The sequence below is a fragment of the Chiloscyllium plagiosum genome, chromosome 23, assembly GCF_004010195.1.
Source record: "Chiloscyllium plagiosum isolate BGI_BamShark_2017 chromosome 23, ASM401019v2, whole genome shotgun sequence".
Lineage (NCBI taxonomy): Eukaryota > Metazoa > Chordata > Chondrichthyes > Orectolobiformes > Hemiscylliidae > Chiloscyllium > Chiloscyllium plagiosum.
This window is the reverse complement of record NC_057732.1, coordinates 19727900-19748467: the sequence shown is the minus strand read 5'-3', so window position 1 is coordinate 19748467 and position 20568 is coordinate 19727900. Positions and strand designations below refer to the sequence as shown.

At 41.5% G+C, this 20568-nt stretch overlaps 1 protein-coding gene across 4 annotated transcripts in view; it reads right to left on the bottom strand.

The window, feature by feature from the left end:
- Window positions 1–20568, bottom strand: part of LOC122561679 (cAMP-dependent protein kinase type II-beta regulatory subunit-like) — a 122683-nt gene that overhangs the window by 77352 nt on the left and 24763 nt on the right. For all 4 annotated transcript variants that reach the window (XR_006315086.1, XM_043713670.1, XM_043713668.1 and 1 more), the window contains one exon: window positions 17842–17877. Coding sequence is in view for 3 of the 4 variants with exons in the window: in XM_043713670.1 (XP_043569605.1) it covers window positions 17842–17877 (36 nt within the window). In the remaining variant the exon portion in view is untranslated. The remainder of the gene's footprint in view (window positions 1–17841; window positions 17878–20568) is intronic.

The window sequence follows — 20568 nt, the reverse complement described above, 5'->3', positions numbered from 1 at the left end:
GGTGGAGGTTTTATATCACCACCCTCTGGCCACGGTCATCACCAACGGTAGGATTGGTCGGGGTAGTCGGAAAGGCTGCCCCCTCTCACTGTTGTTGTTTACGTTGGTGATAGAGCCGCTGGCAGAGACCATTCATCAGAATGTCCACATAACCGCTCCAGAAGTGGGATCAAGGGCACACAAGATTACACTGTGTGCAGATGATGTCTTTCTGTTTTTAATCGAACCCGATGACCTCCATACCTCATTTGATACATTTGGGGCTATTTCAGGATACAAGTTCGACTTTGCAAAATCGGAGGCTCTGCCTTTGGGGAACCTTAGGGCCACCTTCAACTTATGGCACATCCTTAAGTTCCCTTTTAAATGGTTAGGGGCAGGGTTCCGGTACCTAGGCATTTTTATTATCCCCAAGTTTGATCTGTTATTTCGGACTAACTTTGCTCACTTCCTCGACAATATTAGGCGAGATCTCCAGAGATGGGAGGCTGGGCCGAATATCTCTCATTAAGATGAATGTTCTTCCTCGTTTGCTTTATTCCTTGCGTATGCTCCCTATAATGTTTCCCAGGTCAACGCTGCGGAAGCTTATGGGATGGTTTGGTTCCTTTGTCTGGCATCGTGGGCAGCCCCTCATCAAACTTATTAAACTGCAGTTGCGTCAAGGACGGGGAGGAGTTGATTTCCCTGATATCAGGAGGTATCAATTGAGTTCCCTGCTGTCCTTTGTCTGTGATTGGGTAGGTAATGATCCAAACTCAATATGGCTGGATATTGAGGCCTCCCAGGCAAAGTACCCTCTTATTAACCTGTTGTTCACGGATAAGCGGAGGACAGTTATGGATCATTGCCGGAACCCCATTGTCATTAGTACAGTCATGGTATGGAGGGCGATGCGTCAGAGTGAGGGTTGTTTATCCAAGACTTCACCACTTACACCTATAGTTGGTATGCCAGGGTTCCAACCAGAGATGATGGACTCAGGGTTCAAACTATGCACAGCGAGAGGAGTTTCTAGTTTGGGAGACTTATTTGAGGGGGAGGTTATGATGTCTTTTGAACAACTGAGCCGCAAATACGGGTTGCCTAGCAGAGATCTTATCCCTTATTTTCAGGTTAGGGATTTCATCCAGAAGAAGACTACGCTTCTCACTAAGCCCCTATAAGCCCGATACAGAGAGGTTGTTGCTACGCTCCACAAGCACCCTTTCGGTTAGTGCCCTCTATCGCCTGCTGGGTGGCAGGGCCTGGTAGGATATTAACCGGTTATGAGAGGTCTGGGAGCAAGAGCTAGGAGTGGAGATCTCTTCTGAAGCCTGGGAAAATGCTCGAAAAATCTCAATCTGTAATAGGACATGTGCTATGCAGGGCTCATCTGGCACCAGACCGTCTGGTGAAGTTTAAAAAGGGGGCATCTTCAGTGTGCCCCAAATGTAAAATAAATGTAGGTACTCTTACCCATTGCTTGCGCTACAGACTCAGTGTTTATTGGAGCGCTGTGGTGGGAGAGATAGGGAGGGTATTGAGGACTGAAATCAACGTAGACCCGATATCTCTCCTCTTAGCTCTACCAAATTTACCATCGGTAGACGGGCATGGGAAGAAACAATTTAATATTTTTGCATACTGTAAACGGAAGAATATTCTGATGAATTGGGTGTCTGAGAACTCGCTGGGCTTGCTGGGATGGCAGAAATTAATTATGGAGCACATTTCCTTGGACTTTTTTTTACAAACATGGTGCACCACACAACACACCATTTTTAAAAGACATGGCAGCCCTACTTGAGTTATTTGGATATAGATTTGTCAGTTATCTTAACTAGGGCGTTTGTTTAACCAGGATGGTTAGGTTTGTCAAACCCTGGGCCCTGGAGAGTTTATATACAATGCTCCTGTTCCTTTGTTTGGGAGCTCTGCGCCGAGCGTAGCTGTTCTGTATTTTGTGCTTTTTGTTTGTTTTTTTTGCTTTTTTTTTATCTATTAGTTATTTACTTATTTATTGGTGTTGCTGTGCAGTGTTAGGGTTTGTTTTGTATTATAGGGTAGGTTAGTAGTTTGCAGACAGTTGTTGTATTTTACTTTGTGTTTTTTTCTTATTATACTGATATTTGTTATTGATTGTATTTTTCAATAATTTTATATGTTTGTAAAGTTAAAAAATATTTGCTAATAAATATTTACAAAAAAATAAGCTCCACTGAGAAAATTGAACTTCCAAGCAATAAAAATACTACTTAACATTAGAGATTGTGGTTATTTTTCACCACTACAATAGTTGCTCATTAATAAAGTATACCTCAAATTGAATTACATCCTTCCCTTCATTGATGGCTTTTAAGTGAATTGCAGCACTATGTACATGTATGCTCCTGTTCATGGTTTGTTGCATGTCATAGAATCAGAGATGTACATCCCTGAAACAGACCCTTCAGTCCAACTTGTCCATCTTGATCAGATATTCTAAATTAATCTCATCCTACTTGCCAGTGTTTGGCCCATATTCCTCTACATCCTCTCTGTTCATCTACCCATCCAGATGCCTTTTCAATGTTGTAATTATACCAGCCTCCACCACTTCCTCTGGCAGCTCATTCCACACATGCATCACCCTTTGTATGAAAACATTGCCCCTTAGGTCCCTTGTATATCTTTCCCTTCTCACCCTAAACCTATGTCCTCTAGTTCTGGACTCCCTCCACCCCAGGGAAAATACCTTGCCTAATCACCCTATCCATGCCCCTCATGATTTTATAATGTAACTTTTCAGCCTACAATGCTCGAGAAAAAATGGCCCCAGTCTATTCAGCCTCTCCCTATAAGTCAAACCCTCCAACCCTGGCAACATCCTTGAAAACCTTTTCTGAACGCTTTCAAGTTGGGAAACTTCTGAAAGTGTGCCTACAGTTTGTGACAAAAATGCATATTATTTTGAAGTAGAGGTAGAATAAATGTGTGCTTTCATTTGTCATCATAACATTTAAAAAAAATAGGAGTTCAGAAAGTCACGAGGATTAGAGAACTAAACGATGACTAGTTTGGGTTCCACTGAAGCCATTCAGCTCTGAGCTCACCACAACCTTGGTTCAAGTGTTCCTCAAAAGAACTCAAAAGTACCTTTATTTGTCATTTCTACCATATGAACTGAAAATAAATAGACAGCATTCCTCCAGGAATAAGGTGCTATATGGACCACACAAATTACATGAGAATACTGTCATAAATAGGGCAGCATAAAATGCATAAGTACAGAACACACAAGACAGCACAGTAATTCCTGACAAGACAATAGGCACAGTGGTGGACAAATTACAGTGTAATAATGAATAATCATTAATAAACCATTGTTTTAGCAACAATTCGAAAAGTCGTGCTAAGAATTGCAGATGGAATAGAGTATGATCAGTATTAAGGAGCCTGTGGCCTTGACAGACCGAATGCTCCGGTATCTTCTGCCAGGTGGCAGGAGGAAGAAGAGTTTGAGTGAGGGGTGTGTGGGGTTTTCCACAATGCTCTTAGCCTTTCAGATGTAGCGTGGGGTATAAATGCCTGTAATGGAGGGAAGGGACACCCCAACGATCCTCTCACCCCTCCTCACTATCCGTTGTATGGTCTTACATTCCAAGACTGTGCAATTCCCGAACCAGGCAGGGATGCAACTGCTCAGGGTACTCTCAATGAATCCTCTGTAGACTGTGGTAAGAATGGGGTGTGGGAGGTGGGCTTCCCTCAACGCACTAAGTAGAGATGCTGTTGGGCTTTCTTAACTATGGAGCTGGTGTCGATGGGCCAGGTGAGATTCTCCACCAGGTGGATGCCAAAAAATTTGGTGCACTTCATGATCTCCACAGGGGAGCCAATTTCTACAGAGAGTGGCCACTCCATGCCCTCCTGAAACAGAGGTAAATGTGACTGCCCTTGACAAAGATGTTATTTGACATTGTGGCATCAAGAAGCCCTAACGAAAGTTGTTGATGGGAACTGGAGAAAACTCTTTGCTGATTGAATCAAATCTGGCACATAGGAAGATGGTTGCAGTTGTTGGAGGTCAGTGATGTCAGTATCATAACAGTTGTGGAGAAGTCTCTTCGGGTAGTGAGGTAGATCCAACATTGTCAGCTGCTTCAATGACATTCCCTCTATCATAAAGGTCAGAAATGAGGAAGTTTGCCAACGAATGCACAATGTTCAGCACCATTTGCGACTCCTCAGATATTGAAGGAGTCCATGTCCAAATGCAGCAAGACATGGACAATATCCAGTCTTGGGCTGACAAGTGACAAGTAACATGTTTGCAATGAAGCGCAAGATAGAGGCACTCTGCAGACAAAACTGTGTGCTTCTAACAGTTTTTTTTAAGAAAAGATTAGATTCCCTATAGTGTGGAAACAGGCCATTTGGCCCAACAAGAACACACAGACCCTCTGAAGAGTAACCCATCCAGATCTATTTCCCTCTGACTAATGCATCTAAAACTATGGGCAATTTAGCATGGCCAATCCACCTGATGTGCACACGGTGGGAAGAAACCAGAGCACCCAAAGGAAACCCAGACACTGGGAGAATGTGCAAACTCCACACATTCGCATAACATTGCATTAATGTACTGCCATATTGTCACCTCAGACAAGGATTATAGCTCCACGAACTGGCACTTGTTGAGTGGGGATTCAAGATGGCAGCAATCTGAATAGATCAGCCTTGCTGAGCTCTGCACCCCAATCCAGGGGAGTAATTTTTTTTTTTTTAACCCCACATTAGCTTTTTTAGGAAAAAATTGTTAAACAGTAATACAAATGTTTAAATCCTTTTGAGTGTGCGAAAATGGCTAAGAGGAAGCTCAACACTCAGGACACTGGCTGAAAACATGGGTGGGCCCGAGACTGCAACGGGGGAAACAGCTGCAACTCCCTCAGCAGCTCTGAAAGAAATGCCTGTGCAGCAGAACATCGTGGAGGAACATGGAGCAATCCGACAGCTGATCCAGAAGATGAGGGAAGAGATTCATAATCAACTGGAACCCATCTCAGCCATGCTGCAATAGCATGAGAAGGGGTTGGAAGGGCTCCGGAAGTGAGCTGAAAAGGTTGAGCAGCGGACTGCAGCGTTGGAGACTGAGGTCGAGCCCTCGGCAGGGCAGATCCAGGCCCTTGAGAAACCGGTACAGGCCCTGACTGAGCAAAATCAATAACCTGGAAAATAGAGGTAGGAGGAAAAATACGCAGGTTGCTGGCCTGCCGGAGGGAGTTGAAGGTGGGCAGCCAGCAAGTGTTTTTGAAGACTGGTTGCCACAATTTCTTGGCTGGGATGCCAAGGCAGACGGGATGAAGGTTGACTGAGCTCACCGGGTTGTGGAGCGCAGATCCGGTCAGGGCCAGCACACCCACCAGGTTCTGATACGATTTCAATGCTACAGGAACAAGCACAGAGTCACAGAAACTTCTAGAAGGCTGGGGAGAGATCCTCAGGCCCTGACCTATCAGGGAATAAGAATGTTTTTCCAGGACTTTTCTGCGGCAGGTGATTCATAACCTCCTCAAACTATTTCCTCTGAAGAGATGGTTAAAAGACCTCGGTATTCAATATGCAATGAGATACCCATCAGTGCTTTGTCTTACTTATGAGGAAACTGTGCGGTCATTTGATGTCTTTGAGCAAGCCAAAGACTTCTTGGACAATTTAAAATAATGCATATGTACTTATGAACATGGAAAATAATGTCTAGAGTATTTTTTGGTCTTACTTTTATTTCTTATACTTCCACTCTTTTCTCAAAGAAGCTGTTGTTGGTGGATTTTTTTCCCTCTCCAAGCTGGAGTGGTATGGATCCTTTGAGAGAGGTGGGCAGAATGCTCACTGTTTTTGTTACACAGTTATGTTTACAATGTTCTTTGTTTGGTTTGGGTTTAGGGTGCGGCACGAGCTGGAGGGGGGGGCGGGCGGAAGAGAAGAGAATGTAAGCGCCCTCCGTGGACAGGGGTAGAGCCCCCTATCATGTGCCTTTTGTGTTTTGTAGTTAGAGTCTATTTACAAAAAAAAACCTATGAATCTCCTTTTGAGTATGCTTAGTGTGTTGCAAGACAAATTCTTCCTCCCAGCAGGTCAAAGGTGAGTGTAAAGGATCATGGTTAGCAGCATTTTTAAATGGTGCACCTGGAATATCAGAGGGATTCATTCACCAGTTTAAAAAAAAAGTGTTGTCAAGCCTGAGAAAGGAGAAGCTGGGTATTGTCCTGTTGCCAAGGAACATGAAGTTGCAGCAGGGTGAGCTTGATCGGGTGTTTTTCTTGTCTTTTAGTACTAGGAGCACAGGAGAGGCAATACTTGACTAGAAGGGTCTCCTATTTAATTTAATTGGTTGTGTTAAAGAAGAATATGGTTCATTTGTTATTCTTAAGGCCCTTATATACGGCAAGGAATATGGCATTTTGAATGGTCCTCCAGCCCACCCTCTGAAATTTCTGACTGATGCACTAAGTTGATGGCTTTGCCATTGCAGCATATTATCATAAGGGGGGACTTGAATTGCCTTATGGATCTTGTGCTGGATAGAATGCCCAAAGGCCCCCCCAAAGCTTTCTTCACAAGCTAAGCAATTGTGTGATCTGTGTGGAACTGGGGTTGGTAGACATTTAAATCCCACAGGCAGAGATTGTTTTGTTCTTTTCCAATCCTCAAATGCCACACAATTATTTCTTAACTCCCGCGGCTTTTTTGAAGATTTGGAGGTATCCTATTTGATTGGGAATATTGCCATCTCTAATCATGCAGAGGTGTATTTAACGGTTAAGATTAAGGGTGATGCAATGGGCTCACAGTACTGGTGAATAGATCCCTTCATCCTCGAGGACAGCATGTTTTTAGAGTACTTGAGGAAATTTGAAGCTTTATGGATGCCAACTCAAGTACAGCTAGTAACCCAAGGCTTATGCCAGAGGGATAATTATCTCATACCTTGCCAGCCAGAAGTGACAGCAGCAGCATCTGCTTGAGGTACAGCTGAATGCAACTGAGACAGTATATTACTGTAGACCATCTGTGACTAAGCTGCAGTGGATCACAGCTCTCCGATCCATCTTAAATTCCATGCTCACACATACAGAAAGGAAGGAACTTTCCTTTGTTTACTAGATGGGCAAGGGTCCTCTACAGTGATCCTCTGGCGATGGTTCTCACTAACGGTGTAAGGTCTGATAATTTTAACATTAGTAGGGGCAGTTGGCAAGGCTGCCCCCTCTCACCTTTGTTCTTCACATTGGTGACTGAGCCGCTGCCAGAGGCCATTCGTGTGGACCCGAATATAGCTGCCCCAAAAGGTGAATAAGATCATATTATCCACATACAATGTTCTCACTTTTCTTTTGAGCCCGGCAGTTTTGGTGCCTTATTGGATACAAGGTGTTAATTCATTTGGCTTTTTCTCAGGTTGCAAGATCAATTTTTCAAAATCGGAGGCTATTCCTTTCAGGGGTCTTTGGGGAATACTGGACATTGAAGGTGAGTTCTCCTTTAAGTGGGCACAGGGAGGTTTTCTTGATTCGGCCTTCTGTTACCCATAGTTTTGATCAGTTATTCAAGGCTAATTTTGTTCATTTGTTTGATAAGATTAAACAAGACATTCAAAGATGGGGGACCCTTCCAATACCACGGCTAGGTCGAATTGCTCTTATTAAAATGAATGTTCTTCCTCACTTATTATACCCTCTGCGGATGTGGATGTTTCTGAGACAAACGTTTTGGAAGTTAAATGGTTGGTTTAGTTCTTTTATTTGGCACCATAAGTGGCCCCTTCTCAAGCTTCCAAATAGCAAATGACGCAGGGGTAGGGAGGTGTGGATCTCTCTGACATCAAAAGATATCAATTGAGCTGCCCTCTATCTTTTGAGAGCGATTGAGTACTCAGCGTCAATATGGTTGGACGTTGAGGCCTCCCAGGCAAAGTGTTCTCTTATTAACCTCTTGCTTCTGGACAAAATGAGGGTAGTTGCAGAACATTATTAATAACTATTGGATTATGGCAATGTCAAAGCATAGAGGGCAATGTGATAGATGTCTAAAACATCTTTCCATACTCCCATCGTTGGTATGCCAGGTTTCCGGCCAGGGACAATGGATCCAGTGTTAAAATCCTGGACGGACAGGGGAGTCTCTTGTTTGGGTGAGCTGTTTGAAGATAAGACATTAATGTCATTTGATCAAATAACTCATCAGTATGGATTATCGAGTAGGGACCTCTACCATTTTTCTTCAGATCAGCGATTTTATCTGAAAAGAGACTATGCTTATGAGTGTTATAGATCTTGTATGGAAAAGAGTGTGCTTCAGGCTAAGAGCACTCTATCATTTGTTGGGGAGGTACCTCAGGTGACATCGAGCGATTACGGGAGTTCAGAGAGAATGTTAGTGGTGGAGATCACTCTGGAAACTTGTGGGGGGGGGGGGGGGGGGGGAGGGGGGGCATTTGTGAGATTGCAAGGAAGATTTTGATATGTAAAAGGATCTATGCTATGCAGTTATAGATTATTCATAGGGCTCATCTGGCCCCAGACCATCTTGCAAAATTTAAGCAGGGTGCATCTTCAATGTGCCCCGTGTATAAAATAAATTCAGGTACCCTCACTGACTCGTTTGTGGTCCTGCCACAGTCTCGGTACGTACTGGAGCGCTGTGACAGGAGTAAGAGAGTGCGTCTTGGGGACCGAAGTCAAGGTGGACCCAGCTTCTCTTCTCCTGGGTTCGCTGAATTTAACTCCTTTAGATGTACATGGGAAAAGCTTTTTAGCATCCTCACTTTGTGTCTGAGGAAGAACATTCTAATGTACTGAGTGCCTGAGAACCCCTTGGGTCTGTCGGGGATGCATAAGTTAATTATGGAACACATTCCTCTAGGCTTTCTTACAAAGATAGTGCACCAGAAAACAGACGATTTTTATAAGACATGGCAGCCTTTTTTGAATTATTTGGAAGCAGATCTGTCCGCCATTTTAATTAGGGCTTGTGTCTATCCACAGTGGTTTGGTTTAATAAGCCTAATGTCCCAAGAGGAAGAATTGCGAGTTTAATAATTGATGCTCTCAAAGGAGGACAGCTGTGGTCTTGTTATGCTGAGTGGCATTATTTATTTACTTATTTATTGATTGATGCATAATGAGTGTAGTTGTGAGTTTTTTGTAGAGTAGTATAGTAGTTGGTTTATTGTTGTTTTTATGTTTATATTTTCATATTTTTGTTATAATTTTGTAAATAAATTTTTCAAAGAAAATGTTTTTGAAAACTGGCACTTGTTAGACAGAATTGGATAAGCGCACCATTGTAATGATCACTGGTACAGGTCACACTATGAAATAAATATTTTACCCAAGTCCCAATGTGGATAATCATATGCTTTATTATTAGATTTAGAATGAAGATCAATCCACGGGTTTCTTTAAAGCATAGATTTATTAAAAGAAACCAAAGATATGACACTGGTTAACACAATTTGTAATATGAAAATATAATTTCTGACTAATAGTTATTCTTACAGGCAAAAAAAAACAAAAAAGGTATAGAATATTCTGAAGTCTGCTGGTCTGGTGTTCTTACACGTGGTCAGGTCAATAACCACACAGTATTGATGCTGAGGCCTTAACTGACAGCTTGTTCAGGAAACTGAATATTGAGAAGTTCTTTCAGTCACTCTTCCAGAAGAACAATCATCCTGATCTCACAGCAAAAAGGTGCTCAGAAAACAAGAAAACTGAGCTGACAAGCTACATTCTCTTCAGACAGCTTTTTTGCACCTAATCCCAAGTGACCAAATACTTTAAAAGCCCAAAGCGCTATTCAACCAGCTCCAGTTGGTGTCTTCAGCAAAACAAGCAATTAAAGCGTTTCTTATGTCATGTGATATGCAATTTTTTTTTAATAAAGTTTCAATATCCAGACTTTTCAATGACTTTTCTCTGAAACAGTCCAGATCCACACAGCAATTGAAACAGATCATTTTTTCACATTCCTTCAAAATATAAACACCTTAAAAGAAATAAAGTATGAATCAATCTCAAAACATTTGAATGCAGTAGCTAGGGACTGTTTCACAGGCGAGATATTAATTCAAAGTTCACTCTGCTTTTTTTTTGTTGATCAATCCATTTAGTCAGATTTGTTGATTAACAGTTAAGTGGTTATTGGGGGCAATCAATATTTGTTCCAATGATGTGTGACACTTGCAATTGTCATGTCATAACGTGACATACAAAGGCTACACAGAAACTTTACAAAAATTGATTAGAATTCTTGCCATCAATTCTTCTTCAATGATTTTCAAACATTAAAAATCTAGAATGTCCTCAGTACTCAGCAACCTGAGCACATCAAGTTTCAACATGTATGGTTCCTTCATGAAACATATATCAAGCAATAAGCAGAGATGACTAAAGGCATTCCTACTTGGCTAAGTTGAGAAATTTTATTGAAGGTGGGGCAGATAAAAAATTAAAGATAGAGCATTCTCAAATCCATGTGCCAAGACAAGCTCAGCAACTGAAAAGCATGGTGGTTGCTAGGGTGGATGGAATGCAACAGATTACATATCAAGGAAGTATACCACTTGTTGCCAGAGGGAATACAAAGATTTAAGAAATGGGGAGGATCAAACCCTGAAGCAACATGTAGAAACTGAAATAGATTTCATCTTGGATGCACAGGGGAGGTGACTAGGGACTGTACAAGGGCAGAACAATACATGCATATCAGACTTCAAGTGTGGGCAATTATACAATGGACCATGTACCATCATCACCACAGAACCATACTATCACCTGGACCTCTTCCCCTTGTTTCAAGGCTCTTCAAAGAACAAACCCTTTCTTGGTTCTTCATGATCTCTCCGCACCAGCCTTGGTCCAAGGACACTAGGTGCAGTGAAGCTGAAACAATTAGCTTTGCATCTACCAAGTGAATGGTGAAAATCCACAAATCTACCAAGCTTACAATTTTCTGCCAAAATATCCCATGTCTAATATTTTCCTGGACTGCAAACAAGACTCTCGATTTAAATTTCTCTACTGCTGGTCTCTTCCCGAAATACCTTGCAGCAAGCTCTCTACTCTCACTATTTAAGGATCCAATGAGAAACAGCTGATGAATTGAGTCATCAATATCACAACCATGTGTTCAGCTGCCTTGAAAATTCCACTCACATTCCCAAGTTTCTTTCCATCCCTGATTCTCATGTCTCCCTTCCCAAAATAGAATTGAGCAATCCTCCAATAATTAATCATTTTAACCAGATTAAATTCTGTTTAATTATCGTTAGCTATGGAAGAAATTATCCATTAAGGAAGAATTCCATGCACATAGATCCCTCAAGGTTGCCACCCAGGTTGATAGGGTTGTTAAGGAGGCATATGATGTGCTAGCTTTTATTGGTAGAGAGAGAGAGTCTGAGTTTCAGAACCATGAGGTCATGTAGCAAATGTACAAAGCTCTAGTGCAGCCGCACTTGGAGTATTGCGTACTATTCTGGTCACCGCATTATAGGAAGACTGTGGAAGTTTTGGAAAATGGTTCAGAGAAGATTTACTAGGATGTTGCCTGGTATGGAGGGAAGGTCTTACAAGGAAAGGCTGTGGGACTAGAGGCTGTTTTCATTGGAGACAAGGAAGTTGAATATTGACTTAATTGAGACATACGATGAGAGAGTTAGAAAAGGGTGGACGGTGAGAGCCTTTTTCCTTTGATAGCAATGGCTAGCATGAGGGGACACAGCTTTAAAGTTGAGGGATGATATATATAAGACAGATGTCAGGAGGTTTTTTTTTTTAAACTCAGTAGTAGGGGCGTGGAATGCCCTGCCTGCAACAGTCGTAGACTCGCCAACTTTAAGGGCATTTAAATGGGCATTGGATAAACATATGGATGAAAATAGAATAGTGTAGGTTAGATGGGCTTCAGATTGGTTTCACAGGTTTCACTGTAACGTTCTATGAAGAAAGCCATATGGCCTCAAGGATAAATTAAGGCTCTTGGGTCATGATTTTATTCGTATTTTATGATTCAGGCTAATGTTAACTAAGGCTGACATATCAGAAAGCTTTGAGGTAAAAGGAAAAATGTTTTAGTTTTGTGAAATTGTAAACTGGCCTATAGTATTGTGTATGCAATTTCATATATTACTTTGTAATTAGATTCTGTAGTTGCTTTGTCATTGAGATGTATCATTTGGGATGATGTAATTAATTACTAGGAAGCGACATGACATGCTCCAAGAAGAGACACAAATTTCTTATTGGTACCACATCACCTTGGCAAAGATCTATGGAGTTGGTAAATTAAAAGCGAATAAACAGTCATGAAACAGATGATCATAGAAAAGATTGATATGTAAAAGAATGAATCAGGAGTCTGTAAGGAAATGATCAGTAAGATGACCATTACGTTTAAAGAAGCCAATCAGAAATTGGGCACAGAAATGGGTAGACAATGCCCAGTGACTCAACATCCGGTTTCAATCCATGACAGCAAATAAGAAAAATGTGGAATTCAGAACAGACCGATGACCATGAAGCCATTGCCAATTGTCAGAAACATCCTTTGGACTCACTAATGTCCTTCAGGTCAGGAATCATGGAATCTCTACAGTGCAAAAAAAAAAAGACCACTCAGCCTCTCAAGTTTGCATCAACCCTCAAAAGGCATCCTATGCAACCCATCCTATCCCCATAAACCTGATTTCGTATGGCCAATCCACCTAATCTGCAAGTTTGGATTGCAAGTGGAAACTGAAACAATGGGAAGAAATGCATGCATACCCAAGAAGAACATGCAAACTCTAAACAAACAGTAATCCAAAGCAGGCAGCAAACCCAGGTCCCTGCAACATTAACTACTGTGCCACTATACCACCATCTGCCAAAGTCAGCCATCCTCACTTAATCTGGCCTACAGCAGTGTGGTTGACTTTCAACTGCCCTCTGAAATGACCTTGCATACCTCTCAGTGGTATCAATCACTATAACGTCTCAACAAAGAAATGAAACCAGATGGAATACCTGGCAAATACAATGGCAGAAACAGTCCTGTTGATCATGTGAAGCCCTCCTCACTAACATCTGGGGACTACTACTGAAATTGAGAGCCCCGTCTCGGAGATTAGCGAAGCAACAGCCTGATTTAGTCATACTTATGGAACCATATCTGACAGACAATGTCCCTGACAGAATCAAAACGTGTGGTGCTAGAAATGCACGTCAGGCAGCATCTCAGGAGCAGGTGAGTCAACGTTTCGGACGCAAGCTCTTCATCAGGAAGGGCTTATGCCCAAAACGTCAACTCGCCCGCTCCTCAGATGCTGCCTGACCTGCAATGTTCTTCCAGCCTTCTGCTTGTCTGTTGTGCTTTTCCAGTGCCACACTTTTCGACTGACTTTCTAGCATCTGCAGTTCTCACTTTCTCCTTGCTCAGCTGATGAATCTGTATGTGATACTAAGTTGCCTTGCCCATGTTGAATCTGAACCAACAGTCTGACATAATTTATGTACCAGACACCACCATCACTATCACTGATATATCCTGTCCCACTGGTATGACAGACACAGCAGAGGTGGCCCCATGAAGTCTCGTGTTCAGAATCAACGTTGAGGTCTCCCAGGGCAGCTCCCTCCCGATTGTATACCATTGTGCTTCTAAATCTGCTGGGTTTATCTTGCACTAAGCTCTGGTACGATCACTGCCTTGCACTAATCACTGCTAAATTAGGCAGATTTGAACAGACCTAGCAACTCCAGACTAAGCATCCATGAGATGCTGTGGGCTATTAACAGCAGCAGAATCGTACCCCAGCACACAGTCTGCAACCTCATAGCCCAGCATATTCCCCATTCAAACATCACTATCAAGCCAGGGAATCAACCCAAGTTCAAAGAAGTGTGCAAGAGAACATGCCAGCAGCAATCTGAAGTACCAAGTGGATGATCCATCCTCAGCCTCCCCCAGTGGTGCCCAACATTAGATATTCATCTTCAGCCAATCCAATTCACTCCACATGATGTCATGAAACATTGGAGCCACTGGATACTACAAAGGCTATAGGCCCTAACAACATTCTGGCAATAATACTGTACATTGTGCTCCAGAACCTGCTCCCCGAGCCAAGCTGTTCCAGTGTAGTTACAACACTGGCATTTAACCAACATGAAGGATTGCCCAGGTATATCCAGTACTGGAAAAGCAGGAAAAATCCAACCCAGCCAATTACTGCTCTATCATAATTTACTGATGACTGAAAGTATAAGTCAAGTCACAGACAGTATCATTATCAGTGCTATGAAATAGCATCTGTTCAGTGATGCCTAGTTTGGGTTCCATCAGAGCCACTCAGCTCCTGACCTCATTATAGCCTTGGTTCAAACAGAGAAAAGAACTGAAATCCAGACGGAAGGTGACAGTGTCAGCCCTTGACATCAAAGCCATATTTGACCTGTTTTGCTAGGACTCCTTGATGCCACAAATGGTATCAGGGGACAAACTCTCCACTCATTGGAATCATACCTGGCATAAAAGAAAATGATTGATTATCGGACGTCAGTCATCTCAACTCCAGGGGCTCCTCAAGATAGTGTCCAATAACCAACCATCTTCAGCTGCTTCTATGACCCACCCTCCATCATAAGGTCATAAGTCTGTTTGTTCACCAATGCCTGTATAATATTCAGCACCATTCATGACTCCTCAGATACTGCAGCAAGCTATATTCACATGTGACAAGATCGGGACAATATCCAGGCTTGAGCTGACAAGTGAATTAATATTCGTGCCACACAAAGACAATCTTTAATAAGAGACAATCAAACGACCACCCCTGATATTCAGTGGTGTTACACCATCACCAAATCCTTCACTATCATCCTGGGGTTGCCAATGACAAAAAAATTCAACTGGACTCACCACACTGTCTTCAAGAACAGGTTAGAGGATAGAAATTCTGCAGAAAGTAACTCCCGTTCTGACTCCCAAAAGCCTATACATCAACCTATAAATGCACAAGTCAAGAGTGTGATGGAATACTCCCCACTTACCTAGATGGGTGCAGCTTCAGTCCCACTCCAGAAACTTGATACCATCCAGGATAAAGCAGCTCACCTGACTGACATCACATCCACAAGCATACACTCCCTCCACCACCTATGCTCAGTAACAGCAGTGTGTACCATCTACAAGGTGCGCTGCAGCAATTTACCAAAGATCCTTAAACAGCACTTGCCAAACCCACAGCCACTCCATCTAAAAGGACAAGTTTCCATGTACCTACAGCCATCATCTGCAAGATCCCCCCCAAGCCACTCCCCATCCTGACTTGGAAATTTATTGCTGTTCTTTCACTGTCACTATATCTAAATCCTGGAATTTGCTCCTTAAGTGCATTGTGGGTCAATCTACAACATGTGAACTGCAACAGTCCAATAAGGCACTGCCTTCAAACTTAATAAATGCTGGCTAGCCAGCGACACCCATGCTGCAAGAGTGATTAAAAACAAGCAGTTCAAATAAAACTTTAGAGCCTCAACAACTCCTGGTTAAACAAAGATTACTTTTCAACAGTGTCACAGCCAGAGGGTTAAAAAAAAAATTCTGAAGAAAGCTGCACTGTCTTCTACATTTTCAGGTTTGAATTCCATCTCCTTTAAAAATGGATAGCTTTCCTGGCCAGGATAACCTGATCATATTTTCAGAAGTTTCTGAAACCCCCGTAATCCATAGACATTGCAGCTAAAACTAGCAATAAAAGGTCTTGGAGCTGAACTCTCTGCCTCCAGCCAGCTCTGGTCAAAAGGAAAACATTACAACCGCTACACTAAAGGAACCCTAATGCATTTCATTAAGTTGTCACCTCACAATGGAAAGTCTGATGTGGGAGGTAAAACTACATTGTTAGCTTAAAGACTTGCTAATCATCCCACCAAAATGGGTTAATCCAACCTCATTGAATTACACAAACATACAATTTTAAAACTCCAAAGTGAATTGCTGTTTGACCTCCAGAAGGAAAGCAGGACACCAGGGTGAGTTAGCAGCCTGCCTCACAAACTCTTCATTTGTCACCAAACTGCTGGCTGGAAAAGAAGACTTTACTTTGCCTTTAAAAAGGAGGAAATCCATTGGGCCTATGTCACCAAAGGCATCTTTATTGGAAACTGTCAGCATGTTTTTACTGACATGAACTAATTCTTTTAATACTTCACCATAATTTTCAGTTTCTAAATTGTCACTCCAGTGCTGGGTGAAAGTGATTTAAAAATTCCAATGTCAGCTGACTGGGTTCCTGAAAATGCAATGTATTTCAATGAAAGTGTCATCACAAAATTTCTCAGGATACACCACAACAGGTTTCTGGGGTGTCGGGGGAAGAAATGCAAACAATTGTACTTTTTTTTAAGAAATGGAAGGCTGGAAATGTCCTGCTTATTAGTTCCAGCAGATGCACTCCTCCTCTGTCCATTTCTGAAAGTTGCCAAACTGAGAGCTTCATTGGTTCAATTAGAAAAAGGGGGAAAAAAAAAGGGTCATATTTTAGGAAGTGTATACAAAATTTGAAAGTATTTCTCGTAGCAAGCTGAATTGGCCGAGATCCCCAGATGACGAAATACAACACAGGATGTGGTTCTAGGAACAGTGATAATCCAAAGCTTGTCCTCTTCGCTTTTTGCCAACTTCCTTGACTTCTTCGAAATTGCAAGTGTCACTGTAGTCCTATTGGACCATAGGGCTGCTTGCTCCTTGGAGTCAGAAAAGGTTGAGAAGAAGATTCCTTCATGGTAACCTCAGCCAGTGTGGGAATTTAACCCCCACTGTTGGCATCACTCCATCATAAACCAGCTGGCCAGACAACTGAGCTAACAAACTGTTAAGGATATCTTCAAGGCATTTCTAGGATCTTATGAATAGTCATTGCTGACTCATTATGGCATGCCGAGTGTTACAGTGAACAAAACACCCAGAAAATGAGATATTTCCTTCAAAGACACCAGCTGCCAACTTGTTTAGCGTTTAAGATATAACTAATCACCCTGAACTTCACTGTCCCACTTCCTATTTGAAGACTGCCTTAGCTATCGAATTTCACAATGCAGTCACAAAAATAGAACACTAGAACAATAGATACATATCATACAACCTGCACTTTCAGCAGAAGCGAAACAGTCAGCTAAATTGTATTGATATATTCAAACCCAAAGCATTTTGGGAATAATCAAATTTAACCCTTTCATTATTTGTAGATTATGCATTTGTTCCACACCTGTTAGAAAGTAAAAAGAAACTAAAATATCAAAATTAAAGTCAACCCTAATCCTATGCATACAAATATCTTACACTTTTGACTACATAGCCAGCACACACTTTTTAAATGGTCAAACCTATTTATAGAATAGCTTTCTGCTAAGGGCAAGGCTGCGAGTGATAATTGATAAAGCTACGTATGTACAAGTCATTCACATAAAAATCAAGAGTGAAAAGTCATTTCCTTAGCAATACATTTTCCCACAGAAATTAACTACCAAAATGTTGCCCATACAGTTTTTCATGAATTTTGAATTCTCAGCTGTTAAATGCTAGCATATTTTAGTTTGCAGCAGAATGGAGGATATGCTGATACTATGTAAAATGCTGTTGTACTATGTAATTCCAGAGTAAAATAAAATAATTGCCCACTGATTCATTGAAATGCAGAATTGTCTTTAAGCATACCACACTGCAATTAGACAGTGCCAAAGTTAATTAAATTCTACAATATAAATGTCATCTTTCCCTCCATTATTTATATCACTTCAGAAGAATCAGAAGTACAAATTGTATTCCTACCAGATACTCGTCGGGTAAATCGGTTTATCACTGGAGCTGGAAGACAAAAAAAAGGAACAATACAGTGTTTTAGCAAATACTTGCAGAAATTTCATTGACACCAATGTTTTTCCTGTGTTTTGAATTAAAAACCTTAGAAAAGCCCCCTTATACTAAAGATGTTGCTAAGATTTACATCTATTTTATAGAGATTCTATTGCAAGTTTAAACATTCAAGAAAATACATTACGGTGCACTATAAATCAATATCAGTAGTTAAACTAATGACCTGTTTTCCACATTTCAATAAGGAATCCTTGAATGTTTCTGTTGAAGTTACACCAAGTCACTGTGATACAAAATCAGCAACAGTTCCTGTCAACTGTGAAACCAGGCAGTGTCATTATTCTAAGATGAAGATGATGCGACTTGTTAACAGAAGCACAAGGTCCATTCTCTTGAAAAGAGTGGTAATGAAATACAAATCAACAAAACATCTTCATGAAATAACAGGACCATGAATCACTGTCCTTCATATTTGTACTAGTTAGAAATTGCTACCGCTTTGATCTTATTGTTATGAATCGTTTTCACATTTTTCATTTCTGGGACATTTAGCCAATTCCCTTCTGAGTATTGTGAACATCTGCCTCAATAGCTTTGAAATAAGGTTATTAGAAAGTGGGATCCCTTATGTCATAAACAAACAGAAATCATGCAACTTTCTCCTCATTCATGACGACTGTCCTGGAGCTTCCCACTTGTTATCAACCAGTAGAAACAAATTTTCTTCCATGTTGAAAAATAATTCATCATTTTCTTTAAGTGACATGAATCTTCACAATTGACTTCACATCTGATTCCAGTGAGCTTAAACTTCAAGCATTCTTTTCTACCATAGCCTGTCATTCCAGTAAATCCTCATAGCACCCTTTACAACAGTGAGGTGCCCCATTAAGTGAGACAATACATCAACTGAAGCCTTCCAAGAGACCTGCAAATACTTTCCTTTTGTATTCAATGCTGTACATATAAAACTCATTGCTTATCCAAATTTTGCAGTTGTACACTTCCTTGCATGAATTTCCCAATGTGAAAAGCACCAGTACATTTGTCTGCATTAAAATTGCATTTAACACAAACGTACACAGGCATGCATATCTCGTGTAAACTCAAATTTTCTTCCCAGTCAGATATGCCCTTAAATTTAATCAAACTTCACTGCATTTACTCTATTTATCATTCCAAGATGAAAATTTTGGTCTGAAAATGAATCAGTGTATAGATAATCAATTGGCATTATGAGAGTAGTAAAGTACTCATTTGCCTTTAGTGTTATTTTTGCAATCAATTAGACATTTCCCAACAACTTATTTCAATATTAAATTTTAAAACTGCAGCATTGGAACAATGGGCCAAAGCAAGCACCAAAATCAATATCTAACCAGGTAAATACAAAATATGCTGCAAAGTTGACCTCAATTCCTAACAACTAAGATACATTAGCCAAGATTATTGAAGATTAAATAAGTAAGCAAAAGGACATGAATTTCAGCATGGCTTTCTGCCAAGTCTCACATGGTAAGTCAGTCAGTCAAAAATACAACATTAATCAAGTGTTGAATTAGGAACAGGTTTAATGCACACTACAGAATGATGATTTCCTAGTCTGATCATTTCTCCCTATCTCACAAACTCATGGAAGGCTATAAAAGGTGCTCACACTCAGTTCTGCAATGTGCTCGGTCTCTTAGAGTGCCCGGGGAGACGGCAGCGGGAGGGGAGACGGCAGCGGGAGGAGGAACTGAATGACCTACCTGCTAAAGGTCTGTCTAAAGGAAAGGCAATACTGCAGATGCTCAAACTTAAACAAACAAAATGGTGGAGAAACACAGCAGGTCAGGCAGCATCTGCACAGAGACAAACTGTTAGGCTGGTGAATTTTGGCATGTCTCTTCATACCTGATGAAGTTCTGCACTTTTGAAGTGTTAACTCCAATTCTCTCTGCATAGGCCTGCTGTGTTTCTCCAGCATTCTTTCTTTGTTTCTGACCACACCAATCTCATTTTGGTGGCCTTGTTGGTAAGGGACGATATTCAGTCCCTTGCGCGGGGGAACCTAGAGTCAGGGGATGTAGAGTCAGTGTGGATAGAGCTGAGAAATACTAAGGGTAAAAAGACCCTCTTGGGAGTCATCTACAGGCCCCCAAACAGTAGTCTGGATGTCGGATGTAAGTTGAATCAGGAGCTGAAATTGGCCTGTCGCAAAGATGTCACTACAGTTGTTATGGGGGATTTTAACATGCAGGTCGACTGGGAGAATCAGGATGGTATTGGGCCTCAAGAGAGAGACTTTGTGGAGTGCCTCTGAGATGGATTCTTAGAGCAGCCGGTGCTGGAGCCGACCAGGGAGAAGGCAATTCTGGATCTGGTATTGTGTAACGAACCAGAATTGGTCAGAGACCTCGAAGTGAAGGAGCCATTGGGAAGTAGTGACCATAATACAATAAGCTTCAATCTGCAATTTGAGAGGGAGAGGGTACAGTCGGAAGTGACAGTACTTCTGTTGAATAAAGGGAACTATGGAGCTATGAGGGAGGAGCTGGCCAAAGTTCAATGGTGCAATACCTTACAGGGATGACCGTGGAGGGAACAATGGCGGATATTTCTGTGTATAATGCAGAAGATGCAGGATCAGTTCATTCCAAAAAGGAAGAAAGATCCCAGGAGGAGACATGGGCGGCCGTG